The sequence below is a fragment of the Erinaceus europaeus genome, chromosome 19 (assembly GCF_950295315.1).
Source record: "Erinaceus europaeus chromosome 19, mEriEur2.1, whole genome shotgun sequence".
Lineage (NCBI taxonomy): Eukaryota > Metazoa > Chordata > Mammalia > Eulipotyphla > Erinaceidae > Erinaceus > Erinaceus europaeus.
This window is the reverse complement of record NC_080180.1, coordinates 36,988,944-37,001,495: the sequence shown is the minus strand read 5'-3', so window position 1 is coordinate 37,001,495 and position 12,552 is coordinate 36,988,944. Positions and strand designations below refer to the sequence as shown.

Sequence of the window (12,552 nt, the reverse complement as noted above, 5' to 3'; positions counted from 1 at the left end):
AAGAGATTATTAGGCTCAAGAAAAGAATCCTGGGGGGTCGGGCGGCAGCGCAGTGGGTTAAGCGCACTTGGCACAAAGCGCAAGGACCAGTGTAAGGATCCCAGTTCAAGCCCCCGGCTCCCCACCTGCAGGGGAGTCGCTTCACAGGCGGTGAAGCAGGTCTGCAGGTAGTCTATCTTCCTCTCCCCATCTTCCCCTCCTCTCTCCATTTCTCTCTGTCCTATCCAACAACAACGGCATCAATAACAACAATAATAACCACAACAGCTATAAAAAAAAGACAACCAGGGCAACAAAAGGGTAAAAATGGGCCTCCAGGAGCAGTGGAGTCATGGTACAGGCACCGAGCCCCAGCAATAACCCTGGAGGCAAAAAAAAAAAAAAAAAAAGAATCCCATTAGGATGAATTTTATAGTCTTGAAGTGAATTTCTCCATTCTTCTCTTTAAAGTTCCATGCACTAAATTCTCTTAATAGAAGGTACAGGCATACTGCTTGTAGTCATTTCTTATTTCCACACGGGATCTTGGGCTAATAATCTATAGAGTTTATCACCCTTCCCCTACACCTCCAAGGAGTTATGCTGTTCTCAGTTCTGTTCCTCCCCTCAAAGATCCCATTCAACCACTTGAATTCTTAAGAGAATCCACTTAGCATCAGCACTTTTATTCTAGGGCAGGAGCTGCATAGGGCTCGGCAAGAGAACAAAGGTGTTAAATAAAAGTAGAGTCCAACTTCCCACTCTGTTCACTTGTGGTTTAAGGCTTTTTTTTTCCCCCACTCAAGACCTGTTTCTGTGATACCAAAACCTTAGGTTTTACAGTACTACTGATCAGGCACTTACTCACCTCCCCATATTGCCAGGTCAGAGGTCAGGCAATGTTCTGGGAGTCAGTTCTGGCACACCATTATAACAATAATGGTGTCCTCTTGCAGTTAGAGCTCTCCTATTTAGAAAATGAGAGAAGTCACACAGATGGCACCATCCAAGAAAACATCTGTATTCTTTAGCATGTGCCAGCTTCAATCCAACCATACAGAATCTAGTGCATGACCCTTAGTTTATTTCAAGCAACACACTTCTAGGTTAAGTTCACGACATAGGCCTGGTTTAATGTGTCCTGGAGCTCAGCTTCCCCAGAGACACACCTTACTAGGGAAAGAGAGAGGCAGACTAGGAGTATGGACCGACAAGTCAACGCCCATGTTCAGCGGGGAAGCAATTACAGAAGCCAGACCTTCTACCTTCTGCAACCCTCAATGACCCTGGGTCCATGCTCCCAGAGGGATAGAGAATGGGAAAGCTATCAGGGGAGGGGGTGGGATATGGAGATTGGGTGGTGGGAATTGTGTGGAGTTGTACCCCTCCTACCCTATGGTTTTGTTAATTAATCCTTTCTTAAATAAAAAAAATTAAAAAAGAGATCATAGTCTGATACTACTATTTAGTTGGTGCTCACTATCTAATAACCTCAGCAGTGCCAAAATATCAGGTCACCAAATAGATCTTAACTATCTGACCTTATGGAAAGTAGTTACTATATCATTTTCTTGCTACCCACTGTAGAACCAATGGTTTGTTTCTGCTGTGTATTCCTTGCTGTTAGACTTGAGTTTCCAAAGACGGTTTCGTGAAGTGTTCAGCTCGTGCTTTCTCCTATGTAATATATTCACTTCCGGTCTCATATCCATGAGATCAATTCTGAGTTGACTTTTGTGCAGAGACATGTGGTGGTCCTGTAAATCGGAACTTCTAAGCTAAAGTCCCACCTTCTCTTCTCCCACACTACACTCTCAATCTCAGTTCCATTCAGCTGCTTAAGCCAGATACTGAGACACTGAATCTCCCCTTCTCTCTCCATCTTTCATACCCAATTTCAAAGCAATTGCTTCCACTCCTTTAATTCCAGTTTATCTAAACCTTGTGCCTTTCCTTTTTCCAGCAATCAGTTACTTACCTCCTGGGTGTTTCCACCTGGAACCTAACATCAGCAACTAGTTTCCAATCTGTTTTCTTAACCTAAGGAGCCCCAAATAATCACCTAGCACACTCAGGCACAGATTCTTCGCCTGAAGTCCATGGTGTTCACCCTGCCTGGTTACAGTCCAGATCCTGCCACCCTGATGCTCTGAGCCCTTCAATGGCTCCCATCTTCTTAGGGTAACCACTAAAGTTTTAATCTGACTTAGCATCCTGTAGGGTCACCTGTTACTGCCCTTACCTCATGGTCTGCTCTGCCCTTCCCACTCCGCCCAGCAGACTGGAGCCCTGGCAGTCTACAAACATGCCAGGTATGGCTCTGCTCAGGACCTTTGAAATGATGTGCTCCTTCTGTGTGAAAATGACCAGTAGGGATTGATTTTCTCACTCCCTCTGGTTTCTACTCACTGTCACCTTCTCTGGGGGCCTTTCCTGGTCTCCTCATGCACAACTGCTAGCTCTTGATACCACTCATTACCTGCCCAGCTTACTTTCCCTCTTTAGTATCTATTTATTACTTATATAGTATATAATACATGCCAGGTTCTGCTCAAGTGCTTTGCAAAAAATTAGTATATTCCTTAGAACCTAAAAGGTTATTTATTTATACAGCAACTTTTTTTGCATAACATTTTACAAAGGAGGCACAGAAGCTAAGTAACTTCCCTAAAGGTAGTAAGAAATGATTATAAACAAACAAGAATGAGTTCAGATGTTAGACTCCACACTGCTATTTTTATCCTTGTCCTTTTAGCTACCATGTCCGCACGCGTGCGCGTCTTTGCATTTCTCTTGGTCCTGTGACTTTTCCTTCAATAGGGGAAGTTTTCTGCCTGAATGGTTACTGCATTCTCAGTATCACAGACCCAGGACATTACCTGCAAGAAGTCATTTCAGAATTCTGAAGTCCAAAAAAGTTAAGGACATGCATCTTATGGTTCTCTTACAGTAAAATTATGCATCACACCTTCTGTTAAGAATTTCAAAGGCTAAGATTAGGTAAAGTAAGGATATAATCCTGGAATGAGTAAGGCTTTTCTACAAATGATATCAGTCTCAAATCATAAAGAAAATAAGTTTATATATGTCCACACAAGAGTTTTAAATTTTTGTATTAAAAAAAAAATTACTTCTAAGTACATAAGACATCGTGGAAAACTGGTGTAACATGCATGATAGAATATAACTAGCCTTTGAATAAAAAAAAAAAAAAGTTCTTATAAATAACAGAAACACTGGAACAGAAAAGTGTCCAAGGATAACTGGGAATTAGAACAGCCATAGCATACTTAGGAAACTTAATTTGATCTGGGTTTTATTTTATGACTTTTAAAAAAATTACATGGATTTCAATAAATAAAGCTTTTCTGTAAATCACAAAATGTCCATTTAAAGACAGATGAAATGGAACTGTATAAATTTCTAAAATAGCCTCTTTTATTTAGGACCAAAGTATGACTAAATACTGTGCCCCAAAAAGTGCTTTAATCTTTAATAAGGTAACATTTAATACTGTAATTTGACCTTGAAATGTAAACTCCAGTTTTGCTTGCCAGAAAGTTGAGACCAGAGTTTGGGAAGGCAAACTGCTAGTGGCAGGTGCATTAATGTCACAACTTCCGTCAGTGGGGCCCTTCTTAAGCGAGCATTCTTTGGTCTATGGCTTATTCAGTCTCTAACAGACAGAAATGAGTGAAAACAACACCAACTGATGGCAAAATGAAATTGCTGCTCTAGAGAAAAAGGAATGACACAAGGAAACGGTGATTTCTTGAGTCCTGAACAAAATCAGACAAATGAGACTCTGGAAACGCTAGACTTTGGAGTAAGAAAAGGTCAAATGGCAGGAAGGTTGGTTGGTTGCCGCTGTCCCGCCCCAAGAGAAGAAAAAAAAAGAGAGAATGCTACGAATATCAAAAGATTACAAAAGGTCTTTGAAAAACCAAAGGGGCCCACAAGCTCTTAGGGAGAATTTTGTACAATCTACAAGCATACCTCCTAGTTTGGCTGTGTTTTGCTTTAGTGAGCTTCTCACTTTTTTTTCTTTAGAAAGTAGGGAGTCGGGCGGTAGCGCAGTGAGTTAAGCGCATGTGGCGCAAGGCGCAATGATTGGCATAAGGATCCTGGTTTGAGCCCCAGACTCCCCACCTGCAAAGCAGTCACTTCACAAGCAACAATCTTTCTCTCCCCCTCTCTGTCCTATCCAACAAAGATGACATCAATAACAACAATAAAACACGGGCAACAACAGGAAATAAGTATTTTTAAAAATTATTTAAAAAAAAAAGTAAAGGTTTGTGGCAACCTTACACTGAGTGTTTTTCCAATAGCCAGTGCCCATTTTGTGTCTCTATCCCAGCAAATTCAAATATGTACATTGCAGTTTTACATATGCACTACTGCACACCCAACATTTGAGTTATATAAACATAACTTTTATATGTACTGGGAAACCTAAAAGTTTGTATATGAAACTTAAAAGCTTCTTACTTAGTTATTTTATTTATTTTTAGATAGTGACAGAGGTAGAGAGGCAGAGAGAAGAGTGAAAAAGACCACAGCATTGAAGCTTCCTTCAATGCAACCATGGCCAGACTTGAACCTGGGCAAAGCACAGGGCAAAGCAGCACATTTTCAAATGAGTTCTTTTGCTGGCCCCTGACTCATTTAATCTGTGCTATTGGCTTTTCTCTGGTGATCTGGGCTAGAATCCACAATATTTAGAGGTGTGCTGATGTCTTTCTATTGGCAAAAGGTCAAAGATAAATTAAGGATGCTGTGTGGCAATTAGTTATGACAGAAAAAAACAAATCAGAACGACACTGTTCATTCCCTGTTCAAAGAAGGCAGATAAATGCAGACCTATGTTTTCTTTAATCTTTATTTTATTTTAACTAAGACTTTACGAATTGATCATTGGTTCATATACTATATAAATCCCTTTTTAAAAATGTATTTATTTATAAAATGCAAACACTGACAAAACCATAGGATAAGAGTGGTACAATCTTGGGAAGACAAGCTACACTTAAAGATACCTCACTGTAACCACCACCCAAGTCAGGCTGAGTCCATCTCTCCCACACACCTTCTTCTCCCCTTCACTATACATGTAATTTATAAACCTTAATTAACCAATTACTCTTATGTCAGTATAATTAGTTATTCATGATAAAATACAAGTATGTGATTTAATATAAATGCTTGTTTTACTTTTCTCTTTTTTGTTGTTTTGCTCTTATTTTTCTTTTTTTTTTTTATTATGCTATCTACCCTCTGCTTCCTTCCTCCCTCCCTCCCTCCCTCCCTTTCTTTCTCCTTTATTAGGGGATTCATGTTTTACAGTAAATACAATAGTTTATACATGCATGACATTTCCCAGTTTTCCATTTAACAGTACAACCCCCACTGGGTCTTCTGCATCATATTACAGGACCTGAAATCCCCCTGTCCGCCAGTCTTTTACTTTGATTCAATACACCAACTTCATTCTAAGTTCTGCTCCGTGTTTTCTCTTCTGATCTTCTTTTTCAACTTCTGCCTACAGACACCTTCTTAGAGAATGCCCCCAGATGCTCTTTTCCCTTGCTGTGTGCATATGGAGAGAGACTTACAAGGTTACCCTGCTTTTATTTTTCAATATCAAGTCCTAATCAACTTTCTTCCTACCACTTACTATTCATTTGCAAAACTCCGCTCTCTCATTTTTTTTATGTCCTTGTTTATTTAATTTTAATGAGAGAGACACAAAAAGAGGGATAGAGAGATCAGAGCACTGCTCACCCTCTGGTTTATGATAGTACTGGAGACTGAACGTAGGACCTCAGAACCTCAAGAATGAAAATCTTTTGCATAATCATCATACTGTTTCTCCTTTCTCCTCTTTCTGTTCCCAATTTTAAATTATCTTTTTCTGGTCATACTTTTCCTGCATCAAGTGTTAGTTTCACAGCTCTGCAGCACAGACTTCCAAGTTCAGGACTGCACCTTGAGCTCACAGACACACTGTCAAAACTAACACTTTTAATCTCAATCTTTTGACACCAACTAATAGTTCCTTCAACGTTCTGCAGGTCTAAGAAGATACCACCGAGTGAGGTCTCCAGGCTCTAAACTTTCTCATTTCTCCTCCAGATACTGTATCTATCATATCAAATTCTGTCAATTCCTGGAATATTCCATACATCTAAAATGGCCACACAGACATTACTATTTCAAGACAGGGCTCTTGGTGACTCACCTTCCTCCCCTCTTTGCTCTGAACACCACTTCTTTGGAAAGCACTGCTTCAAAGCAATGACACCTCAAGAACCTTCTGGAACTCACAGGGTTCACACTAATTTTCCTGCATGACATCTGAAGCCTTCTGCTCCTTCACTGGCTCCATCTATCTCCTCAGCTGGTTCTCATCTCAGCTCCAGATAACATCTTTCCAGTGAGGTGAGTGCCCTTCTCTCCCTGACTTCCATTTCCATTCCTGCCTCCTGCATTTATTAATGTCATTTCCTCTTAGCTAATATGTCCTGCTCTGGATATTACACTTCTTTCAAGGTGCAGGGCCTTTTCTGTTTGTTTTGTTTCAAGATATAATTTGTTGTACTTTTTTCATGTTTCCCTACACTCTGAATCACCTCCATATTCAGGAGTGAATCTTCTGGAAATAAACATGCTGAGTAATAAATGTGTAGAATGTGATGATTCTTAGATCATTTTGGTTTCTTCTTTCTAAGTTCTATCCGCAGGAGTTGGAAGGATGCCTTCTCACTAATGATACAGCAATGTAAATCACAATTTTCATATTCAGCAAACAAAGTTGACAAATCAACACAGACATAAGGATTCAAACTTTGGGGGCCAGGCGGTAATGCACCTTGAGGGGCCGCACCTGCCACTTCGGCCAAGGACCCAGGTTCTAGGGGAGGGGGAGCTTGCTGAGCGGTGAAACTATGCTGCAGGTGGCTCTGTCTCCACCTTTCACTCCGCTCGCAATTTCTGTCCGATCAAAATAATAAAAAATAAATCGAGGCATTAATAAAAAGGAAATAAAATTATCTACAAATTACTATTCTATTTCATAATCATGCTAATACATGAGGCAGAATTAACAAACCTGATACAAGAACCAAGCACATGTAACACACCAACTATGCCTCTCAGGCCTTTCCAAGGCTGCCCATTAGGTATTTGCACTGTATGAAGCAGGAGACAGTAAAGACTGAAATGTGAAATTAAACTAAGGATGAGTCTCTAATCTGGAATTCTGTACAGACCTCTCCTTTATCAGCTGGCATAGAGGTCAGCCCCTAATGATGAAGGATCTCTCTTCTTGCCTATATGGTACTACACATGTTCTCTGCAAAGGCTCCCGGGTACCTGTAACTGGGGTCCGACGTGGATTCTGGAACAAGCTCTAGAGAATCAAAACAAAACTAACCCTTTAAACGGTGTCCACGCACCTGTCAGGCGAATGAATCCCTGCCCTTGCCATCACTGTATCGTCCAGTTACCGCCGATGTATTTGCCCCCCCCCCCAAAAGAAAGCCACTGCATCACACCGAAATGCGTGCAGATGGCGCCGAGCTCGCAGGTCCCAGCAGGCAGGACCCAGGGCCCCGCGGCGGCGGCCTTTCCCAGGCCGGGTCCTCGCCCCACCTCGCGGGCGGGGAGACAGAGCGCGGTGGCCGGCGCGGGCGACTGACGGCGCCACGGCACCTGCTGCCCGCGTGGCTGCGGCGGCCGCGGGTCCGGACGTGACTGCGCGGCTCGGACACCGAGGGGGTCCCGGGGAAGGCGTGGGGGGGACGCCCGGGCTCAGGGCGGGTTCCTAGTCGGCCCCCAAGCCCGGGCGCAACCGCCCCCACTCCGGCCGGCCGCTCCGGCAGCCAGACCTTCCTTCGTCCGCACCGGGAAGGCCGCCTCACCTGGTCGGCAGCACCCGATTCGGCGGCCGGGGCTCCCGGGAGCGAGAACCCGTGAGCTGAGCTCATCACGACCACCGCAACCAGGAGGCAGCCGCACAGGATTCGGACCCGCTTCCGGGAAATTCCGTTCTTCCCCCAGAGGCTGACCGCCGCCGGTACCCGGACGGCGCCGCGTCACCACCTGCGCCGGGTGCGCGCACGCAGAGGCGGAGCCTATGGGGGGTGGAGTCCTGCTGGGGGCGGGGCTTGGTCGGGAGGCGGAACCTTCCCCGAGTTGAGTGGCATCCTGGAGTCGAGCGGTCCGCCAAGGCCAAAGTGAAGTGATGTGGTTTGGTTACAGTTCATCCTCGCCCAGCTGGTTGCAGTGTCATATGGAAATGCGTGTGACACTGCAGTACAGCTTTCCTTTGTACAGTTTAGAATTATAAAAACCACCTTGAACATTTTTAAAAACATTTTATTTACCTATTTAATATTTTAGATAGAGCCAGAGAGAATTTGAGAAGGGAAAGGGAAATGAAAGGGAGAGAGGAAAGATACCTGCAGCACTGTTTCAACACTCCTGAAGGGGGCCTTGAAGTCGGGTCCTTGCGCATGGTAACGTGTATTCTGTCAGGTATGCCAACACCCAGGTATTGTTACTTGACTCTTGACACTTTTACAAAGGGAGGAAATAAGGCTTAAATTTATGTACTGGCTAAATTTTTGCCATCTGAGTTAGGTAACAGGATTTGGGAAAGTCCCCACCCACATCCCCAAAGAGACCTCCACTAGAATTCTAGCTAGACTCGGCTCGCAGCATTAATTTTTCCCGAGAAATTGTAGATAATAATTATCTGATAAGAACTGGGGGAAAATACTAAAAAAGGGGGGAAGAAGGCAGTCCATGACACTCCCTGTCAAGTGCTCGTGCTACCATGACTAGGACTAGGACGGGTTCAAGGTCCTGGTTCCCACTTGGGGGGGGTGGTTCATGAATGGTGTAATAATCCTGCAGTTATCTCTCTCCCTCTCAAAATATCTTTCTCCCTCTCAAATTCGCCTTCTCTTCTCAATTTCATCATATATATGGATATATATATATATGAAATAAAATATGTCTGCCAGAATTGATGGATTCATGGTACAGTCATTAAGCCCCAGTGATACACCTGGTGACAGTTTTTAAAAAAGAAAGTCCAGGAGCTTGCCCTCATTATAAAATAGCAATTTTTGCCCCACTTTCTGAACGGGAGGCTGGGTCATCCTGTTCTGCCACTCCACTCGAAGACGACTGGTCCTGAAATGAGAGGAGTCTAGAATGTTCCTAGCTGTGACCATGGACTGCAAGCTTGGACTGGCAGGGACTCAGAGGTTCTACAGGTTCCTGCCCTAAATAAGAATGTACATACACCCTGGGTCAGATTGGTGTGGTAAACAGTTATTTCTGTTTACCACAATTCTGACTACATCTTCCCAGAGAATATTTTTAACCCACCTTCATGTTAACTATCAAGCTCAAGCAAAAATCAATAATCATTATCATGGCCCCCTAGGGATATACCTAAAATAGACTTTCTAGCTTCTTACAACCCTAAAATCCCTATACTCACCTACTTTCTGGTTCCTACATATTAAACTTTTTTTTTTGCTGGAATCCTTTTTTTTAAACTGGAGAATTAATGTTTTACATTCGACAGTAAATACAATAGTTTGTACATGCATAACATTTCTCAGTTTTACATTCTTCTTCTTCTAGCGTTTGCCCTTCTTCCATAGCCAGTCAACAGCATCAGGTTGAGCCTGATGTAAAGTTTCGAGACCTCCTTTGAATCTGGAGAGGTGGCAGTCGTTGACTATGTGGGTCATTGTCTGGAGCCGCAGGGGCAGTTCGGGTCGTCTCTGGCTCCCCAGCGATGGAACATAGCAGCGCACTGGCCATGGCCTGTTCGATAGCGATTGAGGAGAGCCCAATCATAACGTGCTAGGTCAAAGTTTTCCATATAACAATATAACCCCCTTTAGGTCCTCTGTCATCCTTCTTGGACCTATATTCGCCCTCACACCCATCCACCCCAGAGTCTTTTACTTTGGTTCAATATGCCAATTCCAGTTCAGGTTCCTTTGAGACCACAACCTCTCCAGCATTTGCTGCTGTTACTTTTCTGATGTATGACATTCTCACAGGAGTGAAGTGATATCTCATTGTTGTCTTGATTTGCATTTCTCTGATAGTCAAAGACTTGGAGCATTTTTTCATGTGTTTCTCAGTCTTTTGGATCTCTCCCGTGGTGAATATTCTGTCCATGTCCTCTCCCCATTTTTGGATGGGGTTATTTGTTTTCTTGTTGTTGAGTTTGGCAGGCTCTTTATATATTCTGTTTATTAGCCTCTTGTCTGATGTATGACATGTAAAAATCTTCTCCCATTCTGTGAGGGGTCTCTTGGTTTGGGTAGTGGTTTCTTTTGCTGTGAAGAAGCTTTTTAATTTGATGTATTCCCATAGGTTTATGCTTGCCTTAGTCTTCTTTGTAATTGGATTAGTTTCATTGAAGATGTCTTTAAAACTTATGCAGAAAAGAGTTCTGCCAATATTTTCCTCTAAGTATCTGATAGTTTCTGGTGTAACATCCAAGTCCTTGATCCACTTGGAATTTACTTTTGTATTTGGTGAAATATAGTGGTGTACTTTCATTCTTCTGCACATATTAAACATTTTGTCCTGCCTCATAACTTACTGCCTTTCAGCCACCAAATTGCAAATGCTATTGTGATTCCATCCTGAACTCCATTGGTGAGGGCAGACAAACTCACCAATGTGCCCGGGAACCTCACTTTTCCAGAGCCCTACCCCATTAGGGAAAGACAGAAAAAGGCTGGGGAGAGGGTGGTATGGATTGACCTACCAATCCTCATGTCTAGCAGAGACGCCAGACTTCCTACTTTCTGCAGCCCAAAAAGAATTTTGGTCCATACTCCCAGCAAGGGAGAAATGTTAGGGGAAGATGACCAGAGGACTCTGAAACCAAATTCCATCAGGACCTAGAAGGAGAAGAGGAAGAAAGGAAAGACATCTGGAAGTAGTAATAGATATAGATATGACTTAAAATGGAATAGAAGACAGGACCATAGAAAAAATTGGGAAAATATAGGTAGATAGACAGACAGATAGTTATAGAAATAATAGACAATGCAGTTCCAATGGAGAGAATAGGGACACAAAACTGGTAGTGGGAACAGTGTGGAATTGTATCGCTGTGATTTTGTAATTTTGTAAATCACTAATAAAAAAATAAATGAAAATATGAGCGAGAGGTGGAGGAGGGTAGATAGCATAATGGTTATGCAAACAGACTCTCATGCGTAAGGCTCCAAAGTCCCAAATTCAATCCCTTGCACCACCATATTATTCCAGAGCTGAACAAAAAGTAAATAATTTTAAAAAAAATAAGAGAGAGAAGTACAGAGGAAGAGGAAAAAGGGGAAAAAAAAGAAAACATGTAAATGTGTAGTATGGTAGGGCCATTTCCTACAGTGACTGTACCAAATCGCCTCCAAATGGCCATTCTTTGGGTTGATTTAGAAGGATGGAAGTAACCCCTCATGGTTCTGATAGTGGTTGGCAGCTCCATGCTCTCAAAAGTCTATAAAGGAGCAGTGTTCCTTGCACGGTCTTCGCCTTCAGTAAGTGACTGAGTGCAGTCTTCGGTCTTTCTCAGACTATAAACGTCTAGTCTCTGCTTCTGTTATCACAAGTGCCCTCCTTCTGAGTCTCTATGTCCAAATTTTCCTCTTCTTATAAGGTAATTTGTCATACTTGATTTGGAATCCCTTTGATGTCAAAAAATAAAAAGTTCATCATCTCGGGTTCTGGGTGAACATGAGCTTTTGGAAGACACCATGTCACTCAGAACATGGGAGGATTCCTATTCTGGTTACCAAGGGAAAGTTTCTTTGAAAAGTGATGTTTGAGTTCACACCCAAGAGGTGAATAGGAATTAACTAGAAGGGAGGTGTAGTCTGTTTCTTTCTTTTTAAAAATGTTTTTATTTTATTTATTATTGGATAAAGACAGAGAGAAATTGAGAGGGGAGGGGGAGATAGAGAGAAAGAGAGACACCTGCAGTACTGCTTCATCACTCATAAAGCTTTCCCCCTGCAGATGGGGACCAAGGGCTTGAACCTAGGTACTTGTGCACTGTAATGTGTGCACTTAACCAGGTGTGCCACCACCTGGCCCTATGGAGTCTGTTTCTATCAGGAAAAGCAGAGAATGTCAGTAGGTGGTTGACCTGGTAGAGCACAGAGGTTACCATGTGCAAGGACTTGAATTCAAGCCCCAGGCCACCATATAGGAGCTCCTGAAGGGGTTTGGGGCGGTGGATATTTCAAAAGCAGAGGAGCAGTGCCTATGCTTCTCTCTTCTCTCATTGTCTGCAAAGAAAAAAATAAACAAATGGCCTCTGGGATTGCTAGAGTCCTGCAGCTGCTGAGCCTCAGCATAACCTTGGAAGCAAAAGTAAATTATTAAATTTAATTTTAAAAATAAATTAAAAATTAAAAAGGAGCAGAGCTCCAAGGAAACAGCAAAAGACCCTAAAAGAGGAGGATCAAGAGGTCCAGTCCCCCAGAGCTGAGCAGTGCTCCAGTTTAAAAAAAAAATTAATTTAAA

The 12,552-nt window shown here is 42.7% G+C and overlaps 1 protein-coding gene across 2 annotated transcripts in view; it reads right to left on the bottom strand.

Annotated features, from left to right (window-relative positions):
• The window catches only part of ENTPD4 (ectonucleoside triphosphate diphosphohydrolase 4), a 33,602-nt gene extending 25,512 nt beyond the window's left edge, over positions 1-8,090 (bottom strand). For both annotated transcript variants that reach the window (XM_060178865.1, XM_060178866.1), the window contains exons 1-2: positions 7,902-8,090; positions 848-946 (exon numbers count right to left, since the gene is read on the bottom strand). In XM_060178865.1, the coding sequence (XP_060034848.1) occupies positions 848-855 (8 nt within the window). In that variant the 5' untranslated portion in view covers positions 856-946; positions 7,902-8,090. The remainder of the gene's footprint in view (positions 1-847; positions 947-7,901) is intronic.
• Between the last annotated feature and the right edge of the window lie 4,462 nt (positions 8,091-12,552).